This window comes from Astyanax mexicanus, chromosome 3, assembly GCF_023375975.1.
Source record: "Astyanax mexicanus isolate ESR-SI-001 chromosome 3, AstMex3_surface, whole genome shotgun sequence".
NCBI classification, from domain to species: Eukaryota; Metazoa; Chordata; class Actinopteri; order Characiformes; family Acestrorhamphidae; genus Astyanax; species Astyanax mexicanus.
The window spans coordinates 38,765,935-38,789,656 of record NC_064410.1 but is presented as its reverse complement, the minus strand read 5'-3'; the positions used below and the strand labels follow the sequence as shown (position 1 = coordinate 38,789,656).

The 23,722-nt window shown below is 39.3% G+C and overlaps 1 protein-coding gene and 1 long non-coding RNA gene across 2 annotated transcripts in view; both read left to right on the top strand.

Moving 5' to 3' along the window:
- The first annotated feature begins 16,302 nt into the window (after positions 1–16,302).
- On the top strand, positions 16,303–20,032 carry sox4a (SRY-box transcription factor 4a). Its single transcript, XM_007249416.3, has one exon. The coding sequence runs from the start codon at positions 16,873–16,875 to the stop codon at positions 17,971–17,973; it is 1,101 nt and encodes a 366-aa protein (XP_007249478.2). The 5' UTR covers positions 16,303–16,872; the 3' UTR covers positions 17,974–20,032.
- Positions 20,033–22,080: 2,048 nt separating this feature from the next.
- The window catches only part of LOC111195528 (uncharacterized), a 66,153-nt gene continuing 64,511 nt past the window's right edge, over positions 22,081–23,722 (top strand). Inside the window, exon 1 of the long non-coding RNA XR_002651706.2 lies at positions 22,081–22,817. This is a non-coding gene — a long non-coding RNA (uncharacterized LOC111195528). The remainder of the gene's footprint in view (positions 22,818–23,722) is intronic.

Below are 23,722 nucleotides of genomic sequence, written 5' to 3'. Positions count from 1 at the left end.
GGCTACCTCCCCTGCCCTTCTTGTACAATTTATGCATAATGTTGCATTTCTTGGGGAAAAAAGAAAATAAAAGAAGAAAAAAAACACCCACCTCAACTATTATGCCACATATGCCTTATTTTTTTAGCCTGTGTTGACTCTATAAGTCTTTTTTTAGGCATTCATTCTCTCTTTCTCTGTCTGGCCAGCCTCCCTAGACAAGTAAAACAAGATCTCGCAGGCTCAAAGAGGAGCCACACATCCATTTCATAAGCACATTAGCTCAGAAACAAAGCATTCAAACAGACCCTTGTTTACTAGAAAAGATTAAAAATGCTCCACAAATACTTACAGTGCTTTTGCATTGATGATGCCAAGACCCAAAATGACATGCTACACAGTACAGCACAACAGAATCTTTTGATTAAGTTCAAATATGGCCTGAAAATATGTCCAAGTCCAACTTGATCTACGTCACAAAGGTTTAAATCCAAAATTGACTGTATAGCATAAAAAAAACCCTCATTTTGAACCCACTGTAGCCCAACAAACAGTTCTGTCCAAGTTTGGAAGAAAAACAACCCAAACAAATTCCTTCTGAACCCACAAAAACTATTCTGCTTAAACACAACTGTAGCCCATCACAATTCTGTATGAAGTCATCTGTATCATTTTATCCAGTTCAAAGAGTTTCCTAAACTGTAATCAAGCTAAATTCTGCTAAACTCCACTTTATTCAAACAAAATTCTGATAAACTCCACTGTATCCAAACAACATTCTGATAAACTCCACTGTATCCAAACAACATTCTGATAAACTCCACTGTATCCAAACAACATTCTGATAAACTCCACTGTATCCAAACAACATTCTGATAAACTCCACTGTATCCAAACAACATTCTGATCAATTCCACTGTATCCAAACAAAATTCTGCTAAATCACAATTGAAATTATGCTAAACTAAACTGCAGCCCAAAAAATTCTGCTTAGTCCCACTGTAGTCAAACAAAATTCTACTAAACTTATCTGCAGCTCAAAAAATTCTGCTAATGTTCACTATAGATTACCAAATTTCTGCTAAACTTCACTGTAGTTAAATAAAATGTACTGTAGCTTACCAAATTTCTGCTTAACTTTCATGCAACTCAACAAAATTCTGCTAAACTTTACTGCAGCTCAACAAATTATGCTAATCTTTACTGCAGCTCAACTAAATTATGCTAATCTTCACTGTAACCCAACAAAACTCTGCTAATCTTCACTGTAACCCAACAAAATCTACTAGTCTTCACTGCAGCTCAACTCAATTCTGCTAATCTTCACTGTAATCCAACAAAACTCTGCTAACCTTCACTGTAGACCAACTAAAATATCTAAATCTTCACTGAAGCCCAACAAATGTCTGCTGACCTTCACTGTAACCCAACAAAACTCTGCTAATCTTCACTGTAGCCCAACAAAATCTACTAATCTTCACTGCAGCTCGACAGAATTGTGCTAATCTTTAGTGTAGTCAAGCAAAATTGTGCTAATCTTCACTGTAGCTCAACATAAAAAAGTCTACTAATCTTCACTGGAGCCCAACAAAATTCTGCTAAACTTTCCTGTAGTCAAGCAAAGTTCTTCTAAACTTTACTGTAGCCCAACACAATTCTGCTAATATTCACTGTAGTCAAACTAATTTCTGCTAATCTTCACTGCAGCTCAATAAAATTCTGCTAATCTTCACTGTAGCCCACCAAAATTCTGCTAAACTTCACTGTAGTCAAGCTAAATTCAGTTAATCTTTACTGCAAATCCACAGAAATCTGCTAATCTTCACTGTAGCCCAATACATTTCTGCTAAATGTCACTGTACCCAACAAAATTTGTCCAAATTCAATTAGGCACAGTGCAAATCATATCATATAAACCTTACTGTATAGACAAATAATACTTATTCTTACTTAGCATGTTAAATTTCTCTTTGAAGGAGAAGAGTTGGATAAAATTGTAATCTAACCAAATGTCAGTCCAACATAATTTGTTTGACATGCTGCCTTTGATCATGATTTTTTTTTAAGATTCTTATTTCTGATTATTTTACATAAAAAACAACACTTTTAATTTTGTATAGATTTAGACTACTTTTGTGGTGAATGTGTGCCAGGTGCATTCAGGCATTGATTGCTAGAACAACCTTGACACATGTTCAGCACTCTGCACTGTGATGGCTGATTCTGGACACCTGGGCAGTTTTATCTCTTTGGCTGCAGTTGGATTGGTAGGATAGATCTTTCTGTAATCACTTGCTTTAGCTTGTTCTGTGGCAGACTCAATCTGTGAACTAGCAGTGATGGCTTGTCTTAAGTAAGATTAAACTCCAACAGCAATCTATCTTTAGCCCAGTCGTGGCACATTCTCAATTAACCAATTCTTCTATACAAGTCACATGCTGATGCTAGGTGGCACAGAATGCACACACACTTAAGCCTTGTGTCACCTTGAGACTGAGCCCATTTTCTAAATATGTGGTGTTTAACCAACACATTACTGCAGCTGTTCTGGGAGAAGTTAACTTTTGCTTGCAGATTCTCTGTCCAAAGTTCAGAAGAGTTGAAGTGGTACTGAGCTTTGCTGTCAATTCAATTGAATTCAATTCCATTTTATTTATATAGTGATTTTCACAACTCGTGACTGTTGCTATCACAGTCATCAGTGATCCAGTGCATTTGGAATTGAAATGCAGAAAACAAGTTGTTTTAAAATTTGAAACAACAACATAGTGTGCTAAAGGAGGGAAATATGTATTTTTATACTTGCTACATGGAAGTGCTTGGGATCTCAAAATAACATGAGGGTTACTTGAGTGTATAATAGCGTCATAAATGTAACAACAAAGTCATGGGGCGCCGAGTGGTCCAGCAGGCTAAGGGCTGCCGCTGTGATAAGGAGATCACTGGTTTGAATCCCAGTTATGCAGCTGGTTCTCTCTGAGTGGGTAGATGGCAGCAAAAAGGGGCAGTGACTGACTTCACATGTGTCAGAGGAGGCTTGTGCTAGTCTTCACCCTCATAGTGTGTTGGGACATTACTCGTGATGTAGGATATACAGCTGACTAGCAGCCGAAAAATTAACTATACCTTTTTAGATATAAATAAAAATACAAAATGTTGAATGAAGAATATATAAATGAATACATAAATACAAAAAAAACTATACATTACATTTTTTTTTTACATTACATTACATTTGGCAGATGCTTTGGTCCAAAGCGACTTACAATAGTCAAGTACAAAGTAATAGAAGTTTAAAGGTAAAACATTTTTAGATAGGGCTTAAAGGAGGTCGAAGGGAAATAATGGGATAGAGGAGTGAAGGAGGGGAAGAAGGAAATGAGGTTAGTCATGGAGACAGTACTACAAAGCTGTGTTCTCCTATCTCTACCTTTTTAGCCTCTACACAGACAGCTGCATCTCCAAGGACCCATTCATAAAGAATCAACCACTTGCTGCTGAATGCACAAAAGCCTGCAGAGATAGTGGTCCTCTCTCCCCATCCATCTACCAACCATCTCCATTCATTGCTCTCTGGTTTCCTCTGTGGAGTCACTAAAGGTCCTGGGCACCACCATATCTAAAGACCCGAAGTGGGAAGATAACAAGGTCTCCATAACGCCAGGAGAGCACATCAGAGGAAAGATATTCAAACTGCAGCCAGCCCTGAGGATCCGGTTCTTTTTTTTTGTAGCAATCACTGGGTCAATCTTCACATCATAGATAACCGCCTGGTTTGGACTGTCCACCCACTCGAGTGAGCCAAACCTCAGCACGTAATCAGGACAGCAGAACAGATCATCAGGTGTACTCTGCCAAGGCTTCAGGACATTTATAACAGCAGAGTTATGAATCGCACTGCCAAGATTATGGGTGACCATTCACAACCTGGACCAATCACTTCCCTTTGGAAGAAGACTCCTGAAGGCCTGAAAGCAAAACAAGAGCCGTGGCCTTCATTAAGCCCAGTGGACACCTCACATTTTAAAAAGACCTTAAATAGCTTTTAAATAGCATTGCTTACCGTGGCCACATGTTCATGTGATCCTGTAACACTATAAACTATAAACTGGTATGCCAAAAGTCATGGGAACAGCAGTATGAAAACTGACCTGTACCTGTATAAGTTGTGAGGTAGGGTGGTGCATTATGATAAAATAGGTCGTTATGATGATAGAAATACGTCTATCGTTTTGTATTATGCCATCATCTATATTGTTACAAAATACAGATAAAAGCAGGCTGAGTTCCAGTGCACATATCACTCTAATTTTGTTTTCATAAACTCCCAACGAGACACGACAGAGCTCAGTCTGAACGAATGGTATGTTTAGCATTAGTGTGGTGTCTGTTCCAATTGTTCCAAACCCTAATGTCTAGTTTGAAGTGCATATTTCAAATAGAAAGTAATAATGTGGCTATTTTGTGTATTTAAGGGGTTGAGATGGAAATTGGGACACAACCCATCACATATTTCAATTTAAGAGTCCCTGCATTGACTTCTCTATATAAAACAGTGTTTCTCAGTCCTGATTCTGTCCTCTGCTCTGCACACTTTTTATGTGTGCTGTTCCTCCCAGCACTCCTGATCAACCAATCAGCTCATTAATAGGTCCTGTCAAAGTAGCAGGGGTTAGATAAAGCAGAGAAAAACTGGTAAATGTGTAGCGTAGGAGTGCCACAAGACCAGGATTAAAAATATTGAAATTGAAATATTGAAAAGTTGTTCACAATTTTTATTTTAGTTAAAAAGGTGAACGGATGATTCTACTTTATATGTTATGTTTAATCAACAATTTGCAAGTTTCTTAATAAAATGAGAAATATAATAAAATATAAAGACATACTTTTACTTGTTGAGTGTAATTCAGTATGTAATTAGAAGCAGGTCTTTCGTGTGATTAGTTTATAAAGAAAAGCGCAGAATTTATAGAAAATGTGCTATATTGTGATCTGCACTGGGCAGTAATTCTAATGTGTGCACCAGGAATGCATTATAGCAGGCATTACCACCTACCATGGGCAGTGAGTGGGTACCAATGATTGTGACCGGCAGTGTCTGGCTAGTGCTGTCCATGTGAACAGACCAAAATATTAATTTTCATTCAATAACTTTTTTTTCCAGTTCTTCAAATGTAATGTTTTTTTCCTCTATGCAGTTAATAATGTTTGATATCATCAGGACAAATTCTTTGCGTGTGTTAATTTATTGTCAAAATAAAGTGTTTCTGATTCTTATGATAGCATACTTTTGTAACTGCTATCAATTATTTATTTAAGGTTTCCTTTAAGGGGTCAAATAAATCTACATTATACTAAAATAAAAGTGAAATTAAAGTATGTTGAAATCTTTCTTCTATTTTTTGTATTTATAGATATGTTTAGCACTTTTCTGTCTATTTTTATTTAAGGGCGTGTTTCCTCAGGGTCTCAAATTAAAGTAAAAAAAAAACAGTTTGAGACACTTTCATCAGTACACTGTGATTGAAATGATCCCATTTAGCAAGCGTATCAATAAATCCTGTCAGCTCGCAGGCTTTCTCAGTCTAACGAAAGTAAAAGAGAGATGAAGAAGTGGGGAAACGGGATTGTCGGTGGGTTTTGCTGCTGATTTATCGCGGAGTAGGGAAGTGCACCTTGGGGAGAGATAAGCGATCAGCCATTCGTTCCTGAACTTCTGTCCTTACATCTGTCCTCTGCTCACCGGGAAAAAAAAACAACTGCTGAGCTGGACAAATGGCTGTGACCGTCCCGTCCCCCTCTAGCAACTTAATCTGTGTGTCCGTGGAGAGGTGCTTGAGCACAGTGGGAGAGAGAGATTTGACTGACCTTCTGAATGACCACCTTTAGTTCAAACTGTGAATCCTTTCTCCATGCAGCACGGTATAAAACCTATGGGATGTAAACCTCCTGTAATTACAGACATCTTACTTCTCCTGCGACTCCCGTGATTCACAGTTTGGTACCACTTTAAAATAAGACTACCTTTATAAAGGGTTTATAAATGGTTTACAATTGGTTTATTAATGGTTACTAATTAGGTTGTAAATGCCTTAAAAATCATTTATAATCAGTTGTAACACATACGAAGAAAGAGTTACAGTGACCTGTTGTTTGCCAAATCGTGAACCCACAGCCATCTATATTGTTGCCCTTTCTCTAACTGTGGTACATGTATCACTGGTGGTACGTACCATTAACAGCTTCTTTTCCATTGGCTTTTGGCAAAATCTATTTGCATACATTTGAGGTTATTTTGAGGTAATTTTAAGGTAACAAATGACCTCAAGTGATTTGAGTAGACTTAACGTATTAGGATTTACAGTGCACATGAGTCCAAAATACTTAAATAAACTAACAATTACACTGTGAACAGGGTTAGCACAAGTCACTTGATTTACTCAATTCTATATATAACAATAATTATGTGCATTATTTTCACTCATTTTAAAAATTAATGATGCTCAAATTGTTTGAGTTATTAAACTTAAATGGTTTAAGGCAGTTGGTTTCCTCAAATCGTTTGAGTTTACTTAAAGCAGCACTAGGTAGGATTTCCTTGATTTTTTTTATCTTTTTAAAGAAGTAAAATTACAGCTTGAAACTCATTGCAGCACTGCATTGAAGTGTAATAGGAGGAATAGCGGTGCTCTCATGTCTGTGCCGGAGCTCCTCTGAGCTCAAACCAGACTCTAAGTTTTCCGAGGCGGCCGCGACCAATGCTCGTGAGAACTGCGACCTGCTTTCCGACCTTTATGTTCTAATAGTCCTACAAGGACTGCTGGTTCATTCTTTACAGAGTAACATACAGACACTCTGGCAGAAGCTGGAAAAAGACCGAATATGTCTGTGAAAGCCAGAAAGCAAGAAAGAAAAACTAATCAGCCTGAAACATTTATTACACTCTACAACTGTAGGGGGAGCCCACGAGCACAAAATCTCAATCCTACCTAGTGGAGCTTTAACTTGTCAGGTTTTACAGTGTAGATACAAAGACATATTGTTACTGTCAGATAAAAAACATTTTCTCCAAATGTCACAAACTTAACCCTTGTGTGGTGTTCATATTTTTGTTACTTGTTTACTTTGTTACTTGTAATTAATTCAGCAAAACTAAGCAGTTTCACATTAAAATGCTTTACACATGCTTGCTTCACCTAAATTGCAAGCAATATAAACAGCTTACATGGTTAATATTTGCCCTTTACCTTTCTTATGTTACATTTCTTTTAAAAAGTTTTACTCTGTTTTTTATTAGTTTTTTAATAAAATGTAAAAGAAAATGAATTAAACTCAAGATATGAGTAGAAAATTTGTTTAGTTTCAAATTTACAAATGAAGCAATGTTTATTAGCCCTTGGCCAAACATACTGTATGTAATATAAATGTGTGTGTGTGGGGGGGGGGGGGGGGGGTGTACAGTGTGTGTTTATCGAAAATTGGATTTTTTGGGCCATATTGTTCACTCCTTGTTTGCGTGCACAGTCTATAATTCTGTGGATGACTTGTAGGTGGTACTTTGATTCTTCAGTTTGATTTTGGGTGGTGCTAGGTCTAAAATGTTTGAGACCCACTGGGCTAGAGTATCTTTTCCATTTGGTTCTACAGCTCAATGACAGATAGTTTAAACACAGGAAATATAAAAAGCATTACCCAGGGTGGGATGTCTGTAATTAATGAACTCAGTGAACTTCTATCTATTAAAAATATTATTGGAAGTTCAACTTGATGCTTAAAAGAAACCACATATAAGCTCCATGGTCACTGTGCCCAATGCCAAGTGGGCTGAGGAGCAATTAGCAGGGGAACTGTATGAACTGTATGTTCTCTTGAGTGGTGAAGCTACATCCAGTACCATTTCTGAACTGGAGCTAATTATCCAACATTATCCAAGTACTCAACCTCACTAAATGTCCTTATGGTTGAATGTTCCAATATGTTGTAAATAAAGCTTTTCCATAAAAAAGCAAACAAGAGACAGAATCCCTACTAGTACCTTCTTGAATACTTCAAGAAGAAACGTTGAAGTGTACATAGAAAACCTCACCTAATGCCGCCACCAGCAGTCTACACACTACACATACCATGTTCAAACCAGAGATCCCAAGTGCTGCCATTGAAAGCCCACCATCCAAAACATATAACCCAAAGTTCAAAGTTCTCCTATTCAACAAAAAGAGCCAATCTGATGAGCTTGCTGATTAGCAGAGGAGAGAATATTATTCTGCTACTGGGAAAAGCCATTGGAACATTCAATCATAAGGACATTTAGTGCAGTTGAGTTGACTTATGTTGGATAATTAGCTCCTGTTCAGAAATGGTACTGGATGTAGCTCCACCACCCAAGAGAACATACAGTTCCCCTGCTAACTGCTCCACAGCCCAATTGGCAATGGGTCTGTTTAGTAGAGGTGTGCGGATCGATCCAAATATCGATAATATCGATACCAACGCTGGTATTGGTATTGAGCAATACTTGTGTAAAAATATCGATATTCAAGCTTTTTTCTCTGCCGCACGCACTGACTGCTTCGCACGAGATTCACCACAGTCTACTCTCTGGTCTCTTGTTGTTGCACATGCGTCACATGGCTCAGCAAAGCCAGCCAAACCGCCATGCAGGTAGGCTCAGCCTGGCCCCGCCCACTCAGCGCTCTCCTCGAGTCGACACGCCTCTACCTCAGGAGATTTGTGTTGAGTGATATTTTTTTACACTCTGTTTATTTAAGAAAAACTTGCATTTGAATTGCACTGAAAGGAAGACAATTCCTTATTTTTTATTGTTTTTCCAAATGACAATTCTATTAAAAAAATAAACAAAGAACTAGAAAAGATGTCTAGTGAGGGGAGAATTTTTATTTTATTTTTTTATATTTTTTTATTTTATATTTAAACTTTGTTTTGTTAGTGTTCCATTGTTTCTAAACAAAAAATGTTGATTGTGATACTAAAGTATTTTGTTATCACTTACAATGTTTGGTGAAATTATATCCTAGGTTTTTGGATCATTTGGATCTATAAAGCTTAAATATTAAAAAGTATTGGTATCAGTATCGATATCGGCAATACTGGCCCTGCGTTTACTTGGTATCGGATCGATACCAAAATTCCCGGTATCGCCCACCTCTACTGTATAGGCAGGTCTGTTCACATCTATGGAAAAAAAAAAAAACTAAATGACAGTTAGGCAGAAGTGAAAAGTAATGAATTATATTTATGAGTGTTTTTTGTGTACTTATACTTTTTAAAGTACTTTTTAATTAAGGTCCAAGTGTGTGGTGCTGTAACCTTCTTGGAATTCTTGGTCAGTTCTTCTTCTTCTTCTTCTTCTTCTTCTTCTTCTTCTTATTATTATTATTATTATTATTATTATTAAACTGCAGCAAAAACTTTAAAAGCTAGACTCTAGCACCAAATTTGGATAAAAAGTACAGTAGGTGTGAAATAATTTAGCCACTGAAGCAAACCTTTATTGGCCTGATGGTGGCGCTATAACAAAGCTATCACAATTGGCTTTGCTCCAAAGGGTGATGTCAATCAGCACAAGGCGTCTGTGAGCTGATGTTTTTGCAGGGGGTGGTTGCAAATATGTGAGATTTACCATTTTCATATTATATGTTAATTACACCAATTAAGGCAAGCAGAAGAAGTTTCATACTGAAAAAAACACAACTTTTTTTTATATATCTTCAAACTTTTAAACAGGTCAATTTGACCCGAATCTAAATAAACACTAAATTCTTTCACTGGAGTTTTTCCAAAAGTTTCCGGTTTATTACCAGAAACCGAAGTAAACCTGGTCATTTTTTGTATTTTTGTATTTTGTATAACATTTTTTTAAACGGAAATGATTGCATATAAATTACCAAATAAGCTTGGGAAGTAACACCTGGACAAGGTTTAAATTGTATTCAGAAAGTGTCTCAGGACTATTTTATAGCCCTGTAGTTACTGGGGGTTAAAATAAACACACACATTAACTTGAATAACTGTCCTGAATAACTCAGATCCACGTAATATGCAAATTAAAATTCCTGCTAAAGCCGGTTTAAACCTCAGAGTTACTGGAGCTTCTCCAGTTCAGTTTAACAGACTCAGTGGAAACAAGCTATATCTCTCTTAGAGACACACACACATACACACACACACACAGACACAGAAACACACACAAAAAGGTCCATTGTGTAACGGCATCAGGAATGAAGTTGGTAAAATTAGTCAGGCACTGAGGAGACGGGTCAGGAAGGTTAAAATGAATAACTCTAAAGCACGAACCAACACACCGTGTCATTACAGCTCACTCTAGCATTCCAAATCACAGTACACACACACACACACACACACACACAAACACACACAGAACACACACTGACACACTGTCTCTATCCCAACGCTAATTCATCTACCTGTCAACTGTACACTTACTGAACCATTGGCAGGGAGTGTAAATTATCAACCCAACATCTAACTGCCCTATGCAAATGAGTCCTTTGCATATCGCCCATTCTGGTGAGGACGCATATCATTAAAAAAAAAACATGCTTTTTTAAAATGAGACACAAGAAGCCCAGAGGTTCACTTCCCTCCCCTACAGCCAACTGTCTAGAAGGTTCAGGACATTCCTGTGCCCCCATCACTTGTGCAATCAAACACAACTGAGCTCAGGACGAATTTCTTATCATCTTTAGAGTCCAAATAGTGGTGGGGGTTGCCACGGCAACAGTAGCCCGGCGTGAGAAGCCTGTTGTGGATAACGGGGTGGTGATACAAAGTGAACGATTAAGGTCACTGATGGTGGGATATTTTGATGTCTTTATAATTGCAGGACATATGCTGGTTCATACTGACCATAAGCATGTGTGCCTGTTTGTACTGGATTTCTTCACACCCCTGGCACTATGTGCACGATTTTGCAAAAAAACGGTCAAATTACATGAGTGCCCTGATTTTTCTCACGTTTCACGTCTATCCACAGGCATAATTACTGTTTTTTTGCTTGATGTAACATATCGTAAACAATCCTATTGAGTCATTTTGGAGCATTTCTATTGGGACTTTCGTTATAAACATTTGACACAAAGAAGAACAGGCAAATGTATCAGTCAACAAAATGAAAACGGTGAAAAAAATGATGGCATGGTGGTGGTGTGTTGGTGTGCGTTGTGCTTATATAAGAGACCACAATGTCACTGCTAGGCTAAGAATAAACCATAAATCAGAAATATCCTGTAGGCAGCCTCCTGTGGGCACTAATGAAGGGCTAGAAGATGAACAATACAAACTGTGCGGCCATAGTGCACAAGCTTCTGTCTCTGAATTTAAAATCTACAATGTGGAACAGCTATAGATAGGGCTGTCTACAAGAGTGAGCAGTGAGTGAACTTAGTGTTTAAAAACACCAGCAGCACTGCTGTGTCTGATCCACAGCATTGCACTAGAACAACACACACTAACAACACTGCCGCCACCACCACCATGTCAGTTTCACTAAAGTCAAATAATACCTGCTCTGCGGTGGTCTTATGGGGTCCTGACCACCGAAGAACCGAGTGATAGGACGAGAATAATAGGTAAGTATGCAGAGAAACAGATACAAGACTACAGTCTGCAATTATAGAATTACAAGAAAAGAAAATGAGTAAAGAAACAAGAAGGTAAGGTTAATGTTATGGCTGGGACATATCAGCATGTCAGTGTCACCCCAAAACTTTTGTATCTTCAGGTTTTGTGATAAATTAATCAAGATAAATGATCAAAAATGTATATAATGAAAGAAAAAAGTACTTCTGGCCTACAGTCTGCAATTATATGCCTACCAAGTGCTCCTATATAGTTATGCTGAAGTTAGGGATCAAATGGACAGTAACTAAAGAAACAAGCAAGTGGTGTTAATGTTAAACATACCTGTAGAAACTATGGGCTCCAATTGGTCCAGCGGGCTAAGAGCTGCCACTATGATCAGAAGATTGCTGATTCGAATCCTGTTCATGTAGCTTGCCATCAGCTACCGGAGTCCTGAGAGAGCACACTTGGCCTTGCTCTCTCTGGGTGGGTAGATGGCGCTCTCTCTACCCACATCACTCCAAAGGGTGATGTCGATCAGCCCAAGGCATCTGTGAGCTGGGTTTGTGATGCTACTCAGTAGGGGTGGGAATCTTTTACTATCTCACGATTCGATTCGATTCCAATTTTGGGGGCCACAATTCGATTCAAAATCGATTTTTGATTCAAAACGATTTGATTTATAAAAATTTATTGAAAACTTATTGAAAAAAAAGCCTCCAAAATATACACTGGTCCTGGAGAAGGTAATGTGTTACAAAAACAATAAAATGTGCAGGAATGTGGGTCTTCAGTGACAGAGGAATCACTGGGATATCACAATGACGTTAATGAACAATAAATAAATAATAAATAACACTGCTTTATTACCAGGCTACTAGCGGTGGTGTGTAGGTGACGCTGCTGGGCTGATGTGATGATAGCAGTGGAGCGCTAAAGTTCAGGAGCAGCTGCTGATTAACTAGTTAATTTTAGGCCGTTGTATTTCTTCAGAAAGGGGGCAGGAGGTGGAGAAATTAATTCATATGGTCCATTCCTTAATTCCTCTGTGATGGGGAGCTGAAATTAGCTCTGATTAGCTTATTGTTATTTTTCCGTTCCGCCTTAAATGCTGCAGCCCGCTGCCACCTGTAGCGTTATTTAAGGTGGAACTGGAAAGTTAGCTAGTTAGCTAGCTAACAGAAACTGAAACTAACTACTAGCGATCTTTTTTATGCTTGTTATGAAGCATTCTGCCATAAAACATTAAAACTACACGTTAATCTAAGGTAATATAGTGCTTGTTCTGCCATCTTACCGGTGATTCTCATACACCTACGCTCTGTGTGGGTCTGACGGTAAGTTCAAACTGCAGCGGCCACGGTCGCTTTGGGCAGTGGGAGGCGGAGCGAAAAACGCTTCGTGCCGCTGCAGTGTGAACTTACCGTGAGGGGTAGGGCCAAGGGAAGAAATGGGATTGGACCTTAGAATCGATTTTGGGACATTTTAAATCGATTCTGAATCGTAGTAAATGAGAATCAAGATTCTTATGTGAATCGATTTTTTGGCACACCTCTACTACTCAGCAATGCTGCATCAGCAGCAGTTGGAAAAGAAGTGGTGTCTGGATTCACATGTATTGGAGGAGGCATGTGCTCGTCTTTACCCTCCTGGTGTGTTGGGGCATTACTAGTGATAGGGAGATCTATTAAGTGGGATAGGTAATTGATTTTGTAAATTGGGGAGAAAATAGGGAAATAAAAAACATACACTATATACATCAAACACAGCACACGTCTTATTACAGTCATGCCAAAACCTTATATTTAACTTAAACTTAAAAAAATGTTTTACTTTCAGTGAAAGTCAGTGTGAAAAGATTTTATTGTATTAAATTTTGGAGCATTTATCTTCATGTATTCAATAAAACACTAACATTAGAATAAATCCAAATAATAAACTATTCCTTGTGATTTGGTGAAGCTGTTGGTGGACCTGAATCTAAACAGTGTCTAGAGTTTACTGAGAGGCCAGAAGCCAAACCTCTACTATAAAGTTAGAGTTTTAAGTTTATTTATTTATTTATTTTCCTTGTTTGTTTGTTCAGTTCCAAAGTTGGTAACATTATATTTATCCGTTTCATTAGGGCTGACCTCACCTGAATGTTCCCAGTGAAGTACAAATGCTGAGGTTGTAAATGTTTGTTGACAGTGCTGTAGGGCAACCAGCTGCCCAGGCTGCACTTGATACACAAGACAAAATAGCTGCTTCACAGAGCTTGAAAAAAAACAAATCACTGAAGAGAACTCTCATGAATATGCACATTCTCTTTACACACAACACACACCCTGGCACAGCCATTACTGCATGCATGTGCATTACAATCTATTCCAAGCTGAAAGGGATTTAAATTATGAACCATAATGAACTATATGAACTATAACTATGTGTTTTATATGTATTTTATTGTATCTGTATCATTGCATGCTTTGGGTTACAGACAATGCACTCTGGGTGAATCAGGGAAGGACTACTGGTCCAAAAAAAAAGAAAAAGAAAATCATTCTCACAATGTGTAAGCATTAGTATTATCTTTGCTATCTGAGGGTGGCTAAACGGATTACGTAATGCATATTCAGATGTATGCTTCTCCTAGATTAAACAGTTTTTCTTCACCAGTCACTTTCTTTGTGTAAAATTAAATAATGAATTCCATCAATGTTTTATTGGCTCTACTGTGCCATCTAGTGGAGGAATCTTTAACATTTCATGTGAATGAATGGGGACCAGAAATACAGTCAGGAGAAGAAGCGCGAGAGCAGAAGAGCCAGACCAGACAGAACAGACTCTGCTTCTTATTTCTGATCTATCCATTTTTTTATATATATAAAATACCTTTACTATGTACAACCTAAAAGGTTGGCTCTATACAGCTCTAGAACAAAAATAAGTTAACACTTCAGTTTCTGAATCAGTTTCTCTGATTTTGCTACGGACAACATTTCTCCCAAATTCCATAATTTAATAATAAGAATAAGAATATTGTCATTTAGAGCATTTATTTGCAGAAAATGAGAAATGGCTGAAATAATAAAAAAGATGCAGAGCTTTCAGACCTCTAATAATGCAAAGAAAACAAGTTCATATTCATAAAGTTTTAGGATTCAAAAATCAATATTTGGTGGAATAATTCTGGTTTTTAATCACAGTTTGGTATGTTCACCTCCACCAGTCTTACACACTGCTTTTGGATAACTGTATGCCACTCCTGGTGCAAAAAAATCAAGCAGTTCAGCTTGGTTTGATGGCTTGTGATCATTTGGCTCTTGATTATATTCCAGGTTTTCAATTTAGTAGTAGCATATCAATCAGCATTGCCTTACATAAACAAAATAAATATACATTTAAATCCTATTTTTTCTGAAATGTATACTGAATATTATACATAGCATTTTTTCTGTACTGAAGCAGTGTTGCTTAAATCAAATTATCCATTATTCATGCTGTATCACACCTGACTCAACCCACCAGCTCATTAATGAGGAGCTATTCATGGGGTTAAATGTGTGTGTTATAGAGCAGGAAATGCACTAAAGTGTGCGGTGAACACGGGTGGGGAAAAAAATCTACTGAAAGACACCAACCTCCCTCCTCGACTCCACCCTCACAGTCGCCAGTCTGGTGGGCAGAGTCTCTTGCCTTCTCTCTCTCTCTCTCTCTCTCTCTCTCTCTCTCTCTCTCTCTCTCTCTCTCTCTCTCTCTCTTTCTCTCTCTCTCTCTCTCTCTCTCTCTCTCTCTCGTGCTCGAGCGCTCTCTCTCTCTCTCTATCCCCCTCCTTTTTCTCTCTATTTGAAGCAGGGGCTGAAACAAAAACACAAGCATGCTGCCTCAGAGAGCCAAACGCGCGCGTGCTATGCGTGACACTCAGCCTCCACTATATTACACCAGCATTAATAATACTCGCATACTCAAATGCATCATTAAAGGAAACATGTCAATAATGTCATATCATAGTAAGAGTATTAATATCTTTTGATCTCTTGATTAAGCTTATTTAATGATACAGTAAGTTTCTAATTCAATTTGGTTTTAAATTGTTTGACGACTGTTTGCCAAATTATATATTTATTGTTTATCTATATTTTTATATTTATTTTAACACAGTTTTTTTTTTTTTATTAAATAAGCATTATAAATAAATCAACTTATAAATAAATAATGAAACTCTTGTACACAACGTCCCAGGTCACTAGATAACTTTTGGCCAAAAGTTGGTCAAAGCAGAAGTAGAAGTACCAACTGGACTTCAATTCTGCCGTCCGTTAACCAGCTAGGTGAGATTATTTGCGAAATTAAAATTATTAAAATAAATAATTATTAAACAATTAATTAATTAAAATAAAATAAAAATCAGTGCTAATCTAATCACACTCACAGGCTACACAATTCGACAGTAGTGCTGCCAAATCAGGTACAAGGTCTAGGAAGGAAGGAAAAAAGCGAAATAAATAAATTAATAAATCATAAAAAATCATGTACCTTTAAAACTAAGTTTCTCGGCACAGAGTGGAATGAGGTCAGACGCGAAGCTCCTCATTGCTCGCGCCGATTATTATTGGAGACGATATTGGGCCAATGGGAGCGCGGCGGGGGCGTGGTTAGCTCCCGGACAGGCTGGAGACAGGCGCCGGTTGGCTGTTTTCTCTCGCCTTTATGGCTGTGGGAAAGCATAAAGCGACGGCGCGAGGCGCTGCTGACCGCAGACAGTGGGGCAGCAGTGAGAGGGACTATGAGAGAGCGCAGCCGCCAGACACTCAAACCGCGTGGCGCTCGGACGAAGCACCGTGCTGAAGACACAAACTTACGCATTGCTCGCTGGATCCACAGAGGCACTGGGCTCGTTTTCAGCCGCACTGGCAGTTGAGGTTTAACTTGCTGTTGTGTTTTTTTCAGTCCCTTTTTTAAAGAAAATAACTTTTGATATTCTCACTGGCTGCTTGTTTTTTTTTTATTCTGGGGAAAACGAGGGAAAAGAAAAACTTGACAGTTCCCTCCCCCACGCACTTTCTCACATTCACGCAGCGGACATGCGTGCAAGAGACGCTTCGCTATAGGAGCAGGGAGATAAACCAGAGCGCACACTCAGACAGCAGCAGACTAACTTTTTTCCTCCACACGCCTCAGTCTCACAGACTGAGCTCAAGCTCCACCAACTCCACCAGCTGAAGAAGTAACTTACTTCAAACTGCGAGAAGGAACAGACTGTGTGTGTTTTTGTTTTTAAGTCTTTTACATTTTTTTTAGCATCCAGTCATGGTGGCACAGACCATCACAGCGACCAGCGCGGACTTTCCGCTAAGCGACTCTCCCGTGGACCCGGGTGAGATGGACCCAGACTCGGCCATCTCCACCTCCTCCGCCTCTCCATCCCCGTGCTCCCCGACCCTGGCCGGGGACAAGCTGGACGTGGCTTGGTGCAAGACCCCCAGCGGCCACATTAAGCGGCCAATGAACGCGTTCATGGTGTGGTCGCAGATCGAGCGCAGGAAGATTATGGAGCAGTCTCCAGACATGCACAACGCTGAGATCTCCAAGCGCCTCGGCAAGCGCTGGAAGCTCTTGCGGGACTGCGACAAGATACCATTCATCAGAGAAGCCGAGAGGCTCCGGCTCAAACACATGGCCGACTACCCGGACTACAAGTACCGACCACGCAAGAAAGTCAAGCCCTCCTTATCCTCCTCCTCCTCTTCCAGCAAAGCCGGGGACAAAGTGGGCGGCAACCCGGGCGCCAAGCCCTCCTCCAAGAAGAGCCACGGGGCCAGACCTCCCAGGACGCACCGGAAAACCAGCGCGCAAGAGCAGCCCGGCTTGGATCACCACTCGCTCTACAAGCCGCGGCCGACCTCCTCAGCCAAGCCGGCCAAGCGCGCTTCTCAGGCGGGAGGCGTGTCTGAGTGTCAGCCGCTGTCCGTGGTCGTCCCGTCCAGCCCTACTCTGAGCAGCTCAGCCGAGTCGTGCGACCCGCTGAGTCTGTACGACGACTGCAAAGACGAGGTGGAAACATCTGGGGTTGCCATGCTGGCTCCGCGCAACTTCAAGCACGGTCGCGCCTCTTCTCCAGCCCCGTCAGCCTCGCACTCCTCCTCGCAGTCCTCTTCGTCCTCCTCCTCTTCATCATCCTCCTCGGACGAAGAGTTCGAGGATGACCTGCTGGACCTCAACCCCAGCCCAGGGTTCGGTGGCTTGGGTGGATTCGGCGCGGTGTCACTGGACAGAGACTTAGACTTGGGCTTCGAGTCCGGCTCCGGCTCGCACTTCGACTTTCCCGACTACTGCACGCCGGAGGTAAGCGAGATGATCTCCGGAGACTGGCTGGAGTCCACCATATCCAACCTGGTGTTCACGTACTGACTGTTTGACGCGTGCTGAGCGCAACCAGTAAGAGAGCAACTCCAGCTGATGAAGCGGACGGAGTTGAAGATGGAGCCAACCCGGCGTCCATGCTGAGGGCAAGCCATGATAACCATGCTTTCTCCTGTTTGTATCATGCCAAGAATTGGCGTTGAGGGTTAACAAACAAACAAACACACACTCACTTACTCACCTATTCACTCATACACGCCCCCACCCAGATGGGAAAACACAGCCCAGATGGGAAATGGGAAAACGAAACAAGCAAAAAAAAGCTTAGCTTGCTCGTTCGGTGGCTGAAGATGATGCCAGATGTGACTTCACTAACTGTTGAGGGAAAGAAAGAAAGCATTAATTGCACAGAGATGAAGACGAGGCTGTCCGGCCGTTTAAACTTTAAAGGGACATTTATTAAGGACTCACGTTTTAGAGTGAGGGACTTTGGCGCAAAAAGAGAAAGAAAAAAAGGTGAGCTTTTTATATACATAAATGAGGAATTCCAGATTTCCACTGGAGCTGAATGGGGAGTGGGGTTTTTTAGCCAGGCTTAAAGGACTCAAGAGCATGGTTTATGGTTATGGTTCAATGAGGAAAACTGAAAGAAAGACTGTGGAAAAGAGTGAGACTTTTTAAAGAAGACTTTTAAAGAATTGCGCAATTGACTGATTAAAAAAGATAAGTAAACAATCACCAGCTTTTCCTGTCCGACATCAGGATTCAAAAAACGCAACTCAGACGGTTCAACTTTCTACACTACAGAGGAAAAAAAATCAGGACCAAACTTCTCTCCCTCTTTGCCTTTTCCTTTTTTCATCCAACTTTGGTCCCTCCTTTCTAACTACTTTGTGCTCAGAAAGAATTAAAAAGGACGTTTTTATATCGGTGTATTTATAATGGCCAAATGTTTTGGTTTGTATTTTTTATAATTATGATTGTTGTTATTATTATTATTATTATTATTATTATTATTTTTATTTTCTCGTCCTTCTGTTAAGCTGTTCCCATCTTGTCTCGTTGTGCGCGCACGCACACATATGTCCGTCTCTGTTGCAGAAGGGCTAGAACTGCATCGTGTTATTTAACTCATGACCTCTCACACGGAGAAAGGAGTATCGAAACGTTTCGTTAATTTTCTACGTGTATTTTTGTACAAAATTATCCAGAACATCGCTGTTTTTTGGAGGTGAGGGAGGAGGGGGAGATGGGGATGGTGGATTGGGGTTGGCTCAGAATCTGTCCCCCTGGCCATGTTTACAGTGTCAGTAGTCCACAGGCATCTTAAAGACACAGTGTCTCTTTTTTCAGCAGCATTACCTTAGCTTACCTTTCCTCACCGTACCTTACGTTGCAAAAAGGAGCATTGGACGAGGCTGTATGTAGCAGTGACTTACTGGGAAGAACAAATACTGTCCCTTTTGTGCTTTTTTTATAGTGAAACGCTCGGTTTGAACCACTGGATGGAAACGATATACATTTCAAAATGCCTATACACGAGTCCACGAACAATGAAGTAATGCTTCACTCCTAAATGTGCAAGGATTATTTAATCTTTTTCTACTTGTTGGCTAAATGTAGCTGATCGTTTTAGTATGTTACGGCATGGCGAATAGCATTTTTTTTTTCGTTCGTATTTTTTTTTTTTGTTCAAATTCAGGTTTATGTAGAGCTGTTGTGTTTTAAGGCGAAGGATCGACGTGAAGATTTCTATGTACATTGATTGTATATTAGGTAAAGACTGCGTGTTTGTCTGACTGATTTATTACGACGGGCACTTGAACACATTTTATATATATATATATTATATATATAAACATCCCTATGTTTAAGATTGTTGTTCATGCGGGTTGTTTTTGTTTTTGTGGGGGGATAAATATATACATTTTATTGTTTCATTTTGTGCAATATGCTGTGTACAATATATATTTTTTTCGTCTTGACATACCATATCTCATTTGAGTAGAGAATTCAAAGCCAGCCAATTGTGTCCAGTCACTGCCTGTCAGACCTCTGTACAAAACTTGTCTTTTTTTCCAAAAGGAAATAAATCAGCTGGAACTGAGTTTTTTGTGCAAAGTCTGGTTTCTTTAATATTACATTCTTGGCGCACGTTATCATTTAATATCATCAATACAATTTAATGATTATTTCATATGGTTACATTATGTATGTATGTATAAACCTAAGCGGCTCGGGATCTACAGCTGATCTAGCTTCAAAACAATGGTGATTTACCACCATTGTGTGATGTTTATAGCTTTTATACTTTTAGACAAGTAATTGTACAACTATGCACTACATTGGATCATGCCATCACCACAATCATGGGTGACCTTAGACATTTATTAGGGTTTATTCCTATAAAAATAAATGGTTCTTTGAATTATTCAAAAGAGTAACTAATTTTGCTACAATCGGGAACCATGTTTGCTTTAGAAAAAAATATGAAGTGTATTTTAGTCCTTCACACATCAGTGACATTTCACACTCACGCACCTCTATTGCAAAAAGGTTCTTTCTGAAAGCAAAAGTAAGTTATTGTGAGTCATGACTAAAATAAATAATAAAAAAAAATCTTGTCTCTAATTATCTAAATATGTCCCATAAGGGACATGTCGATCAGAACATTCACACATCAATAATAAATTAAAGCTGGGTAAAGCTTGTGTTAGTTCAAGACTGGTTCAAGACTGGTTCAATGTGTTCACCACTGTAAGGCTGAGACCATACTGGTTCAAAACAACATAAAGCTTATGACTTAAGTTGTGATAAGTGGTAATAATGCTCTTGAGAGATTAGGGTAAAGTAAAGCAGTCAAGTGGTCATGGATAAGTGTATTTTTTTTCCCCCAGATGCCCTATGTTCAAAACCTTGTTCACCCCCAAAAAATGCATAATTCAGTGCTCCTTTGAGGCTGCAATTAAGCACACACGACTGCATGCAGAACCATGAACAGATAGATAAGCTTCCTCTAAAGCTGATAGAAGAGCATTTCTAATCACTTTTGAGTGAGTAATCAGCTCAGATCATCACAGCTCATGGCACATGGAAGCAGGAAAGCGGCTAATGCCACAGCCGAACGTTCATAGAAGGGCATATATGCCATGGAGAGGGTCTAGACAGTGGGGGAGGGGTGTCAGACGGATGGAGGGGGGGTTCAAGGGGAATGGCTGCTTAAACCAATTAATTCCTTCTGGGTGTGTTAGTGTGGAGCGTTAGGATGAGGAGAAGGAGGTGGGAGGCATTTTGCTTTATTCTGTTTTAACCCCTCTAAATAACAGCAGTGTTCCCATGCAACAGTGTTTTCTAACCTGAAAAAGCAATAATGTTGAATTAGTTAATTGGTCTGGATGCAGATCTGTTTAATGTAGTACCCACAGGCATAAACAGATTCATCTATTGATTAGGAATCACACTGACTGCTGGCTAGTGGTAGTTGTTCATCAACCTGCCTAGATAGTACTGAATTTCCTGTTGTTATTTACAGTACACTAACTAGGAGAAGGTGAAGCCGCCAAGTTAGTCATGACACTGTGCATTAAGGTTCTTTTGATGTGATTCCTAATTCGTTAACTGTGTGTTTATTTGATTATGCAGTTGAACAGATAAGATTCAGGCATACCTAGAACAACCTAGGTCAGCCTACAACCTTAAAAATAAGGGTGCTTCATAAGGGGGCTACCACGGGTTTTACTGAGTGATAGCATTAAATTCACTTAAAAAAAGATTTAGCTGTTTGTACTTCTTTATCTACACTTATTTAAAACTTTATTTTTATTTTTTAAGCCAAACTATATTTTGAGGATGAGCACTTACGTTCTAGTGAAAGAGAACAAAGATCAGAGCAAAATCATGATCTTCACTTGTTTTCTCTTTCAAAGACTGAGATTATATTGATATTAGGCTGCACATTTTCATATTATGCACATATGATATTAATAGATGCAAAACATTTCAAATCTACAACGGACATCAAGCACAAGCTCAGACTCACTTCAATACTGGCAGGGTTTGTTTTTTAGGGTCCCGCCAAACTTTAGTGCAATGGTGCAATGCCAGAGGGCGGGGTCCCAAACCGAAATAAGGGGCGTGGCCAAAATGCTGCATTCGCACGTGGAGACAAAGAGCGTTACAATACAAAGAAACACTGGAAGTTTGTTTTACCCACATGTGGACCGGGACGGCAACTAAAGGCCAGGGAGAAAAAAAGCGGATTAAGGATTTGATTTTTAATTGGAACTGCATGAAGTTGCTCTGCATGAAGACAACAGATAAAAAGAAATGGACTGGATGTTTAGAGGAACTTTTTTCACGAGGATGCTGCACCAGCTGCCCCCCAAAAAGTTGCGGAGGTGATTCCTTTGTTTGGACGAAGGGCTTTGTGAAGAGGACACAGTCAGGCACGACCTGAAAGTCTGTACAAGTGGAATAAAAAGTAGAAAACATTGTTTAAAAACTTGTTTTCAGTTGAATCGGCTTGAGCTGAAGCTTTATTTGATTAGTAAAATGCATCGTAGCGTATTAACGATGTTTGAAGATCTGCAACGCGGGTTTCTATTATAGTTTTGGAGGATTTAAAGCTTCCATAGACTGCCTATGAAATTCACCACGACCAGGATCTTCTAGTTTACATTTTTTCAGTAAGTTAGGAGCAACAGGTAGCCTACTTTTGGTTGATTTGGCTGTTTTAGTTTGATTGTCAGTTTATCACACAAACATCTGAATAACCACTGACTCACGGCAATGTTCCAGCGTTTGTTTGGAAAAAACGCGGATTTACAACCTAATTAGGCGAAAGCAGAATCTCTATTTGCAATACCATCACATGGATATACGGTGCGGTTGAGGTATGTGCTTTTTATTTGTTGTTAAAATAAGTATTAAATATAATAAATAGACTTATTAAGTGTAATTTTAGATTTGAAATTTCTCAAATACACTCATTTTAAACGGACTTCCTAGTGTTTGTCCTTTCTTTCTTTCTTTCTTTCTTTTTTTGAAGGAAACCTTTGTCTATAACTTTTAGAGATAAACTGTTCTGAAGATGTCAAAGTACCATATATCCTATAAAATCCCCGCGGCAAAGGCGGTGTGTATGTGTGTGTCCGTATGGGGCTCAGAAAAGGGAGGGATTCTAGTCTTTTCAGCACCATCAATACTGGACAGCGGCCTATTGATCCAGATACCTGAGTCCAGTTCATCTACAGGATGAACTGCTTTACCTAAAGTACCGACTAAAGGTGCGCACTAAATCCGACACTGTCCATAAAGTCAAGAACTCCAGCACTCTATGACTTTATTTATTTTCTACTTATTTATTTCATTACTTAAGGGATGACGATCACAGTCTGGGATTGGATGTGTAATAGCATGATGTCATCGTAAGCCAATAGTTGTCCTTTAGCGAGAGTTAAACACTGAAGTCAGACTGAGTGTAATCGTCTCGTTTTCTGTTTCCAAGAAGCCACGTGCACGTGCTAGATATGAGAAGAAATAAACGCACATTTGAATGTGATCATGACTGACCATTTATTAAATCAACATAATCTATTTGTTCATTTAAATTTGCAATTTAAAAATACATGATTATAGGCACAAAATATTTAAAATGGTACATCCAGCAGTTAATGGTGTCTTTACACACTAAAAAACAAAAGCTACAAAATAAGTACTTCCTTGTACTCAAAGGTACACTTTTCATAATTGTACCTTCATAGGTACAATATTAGTCTTCAAGGGGTCAGATGTGTTT

Bases quoted from the DNA above. Each gene is read 5' to 3' on its own strand.
- sox4a (XM_007249416.3), top strand. From the start codon at position 16,873: ATGGTGGCACAGACCATCACAGCGACCAGCGCGGACTTTCCGCTAAGC.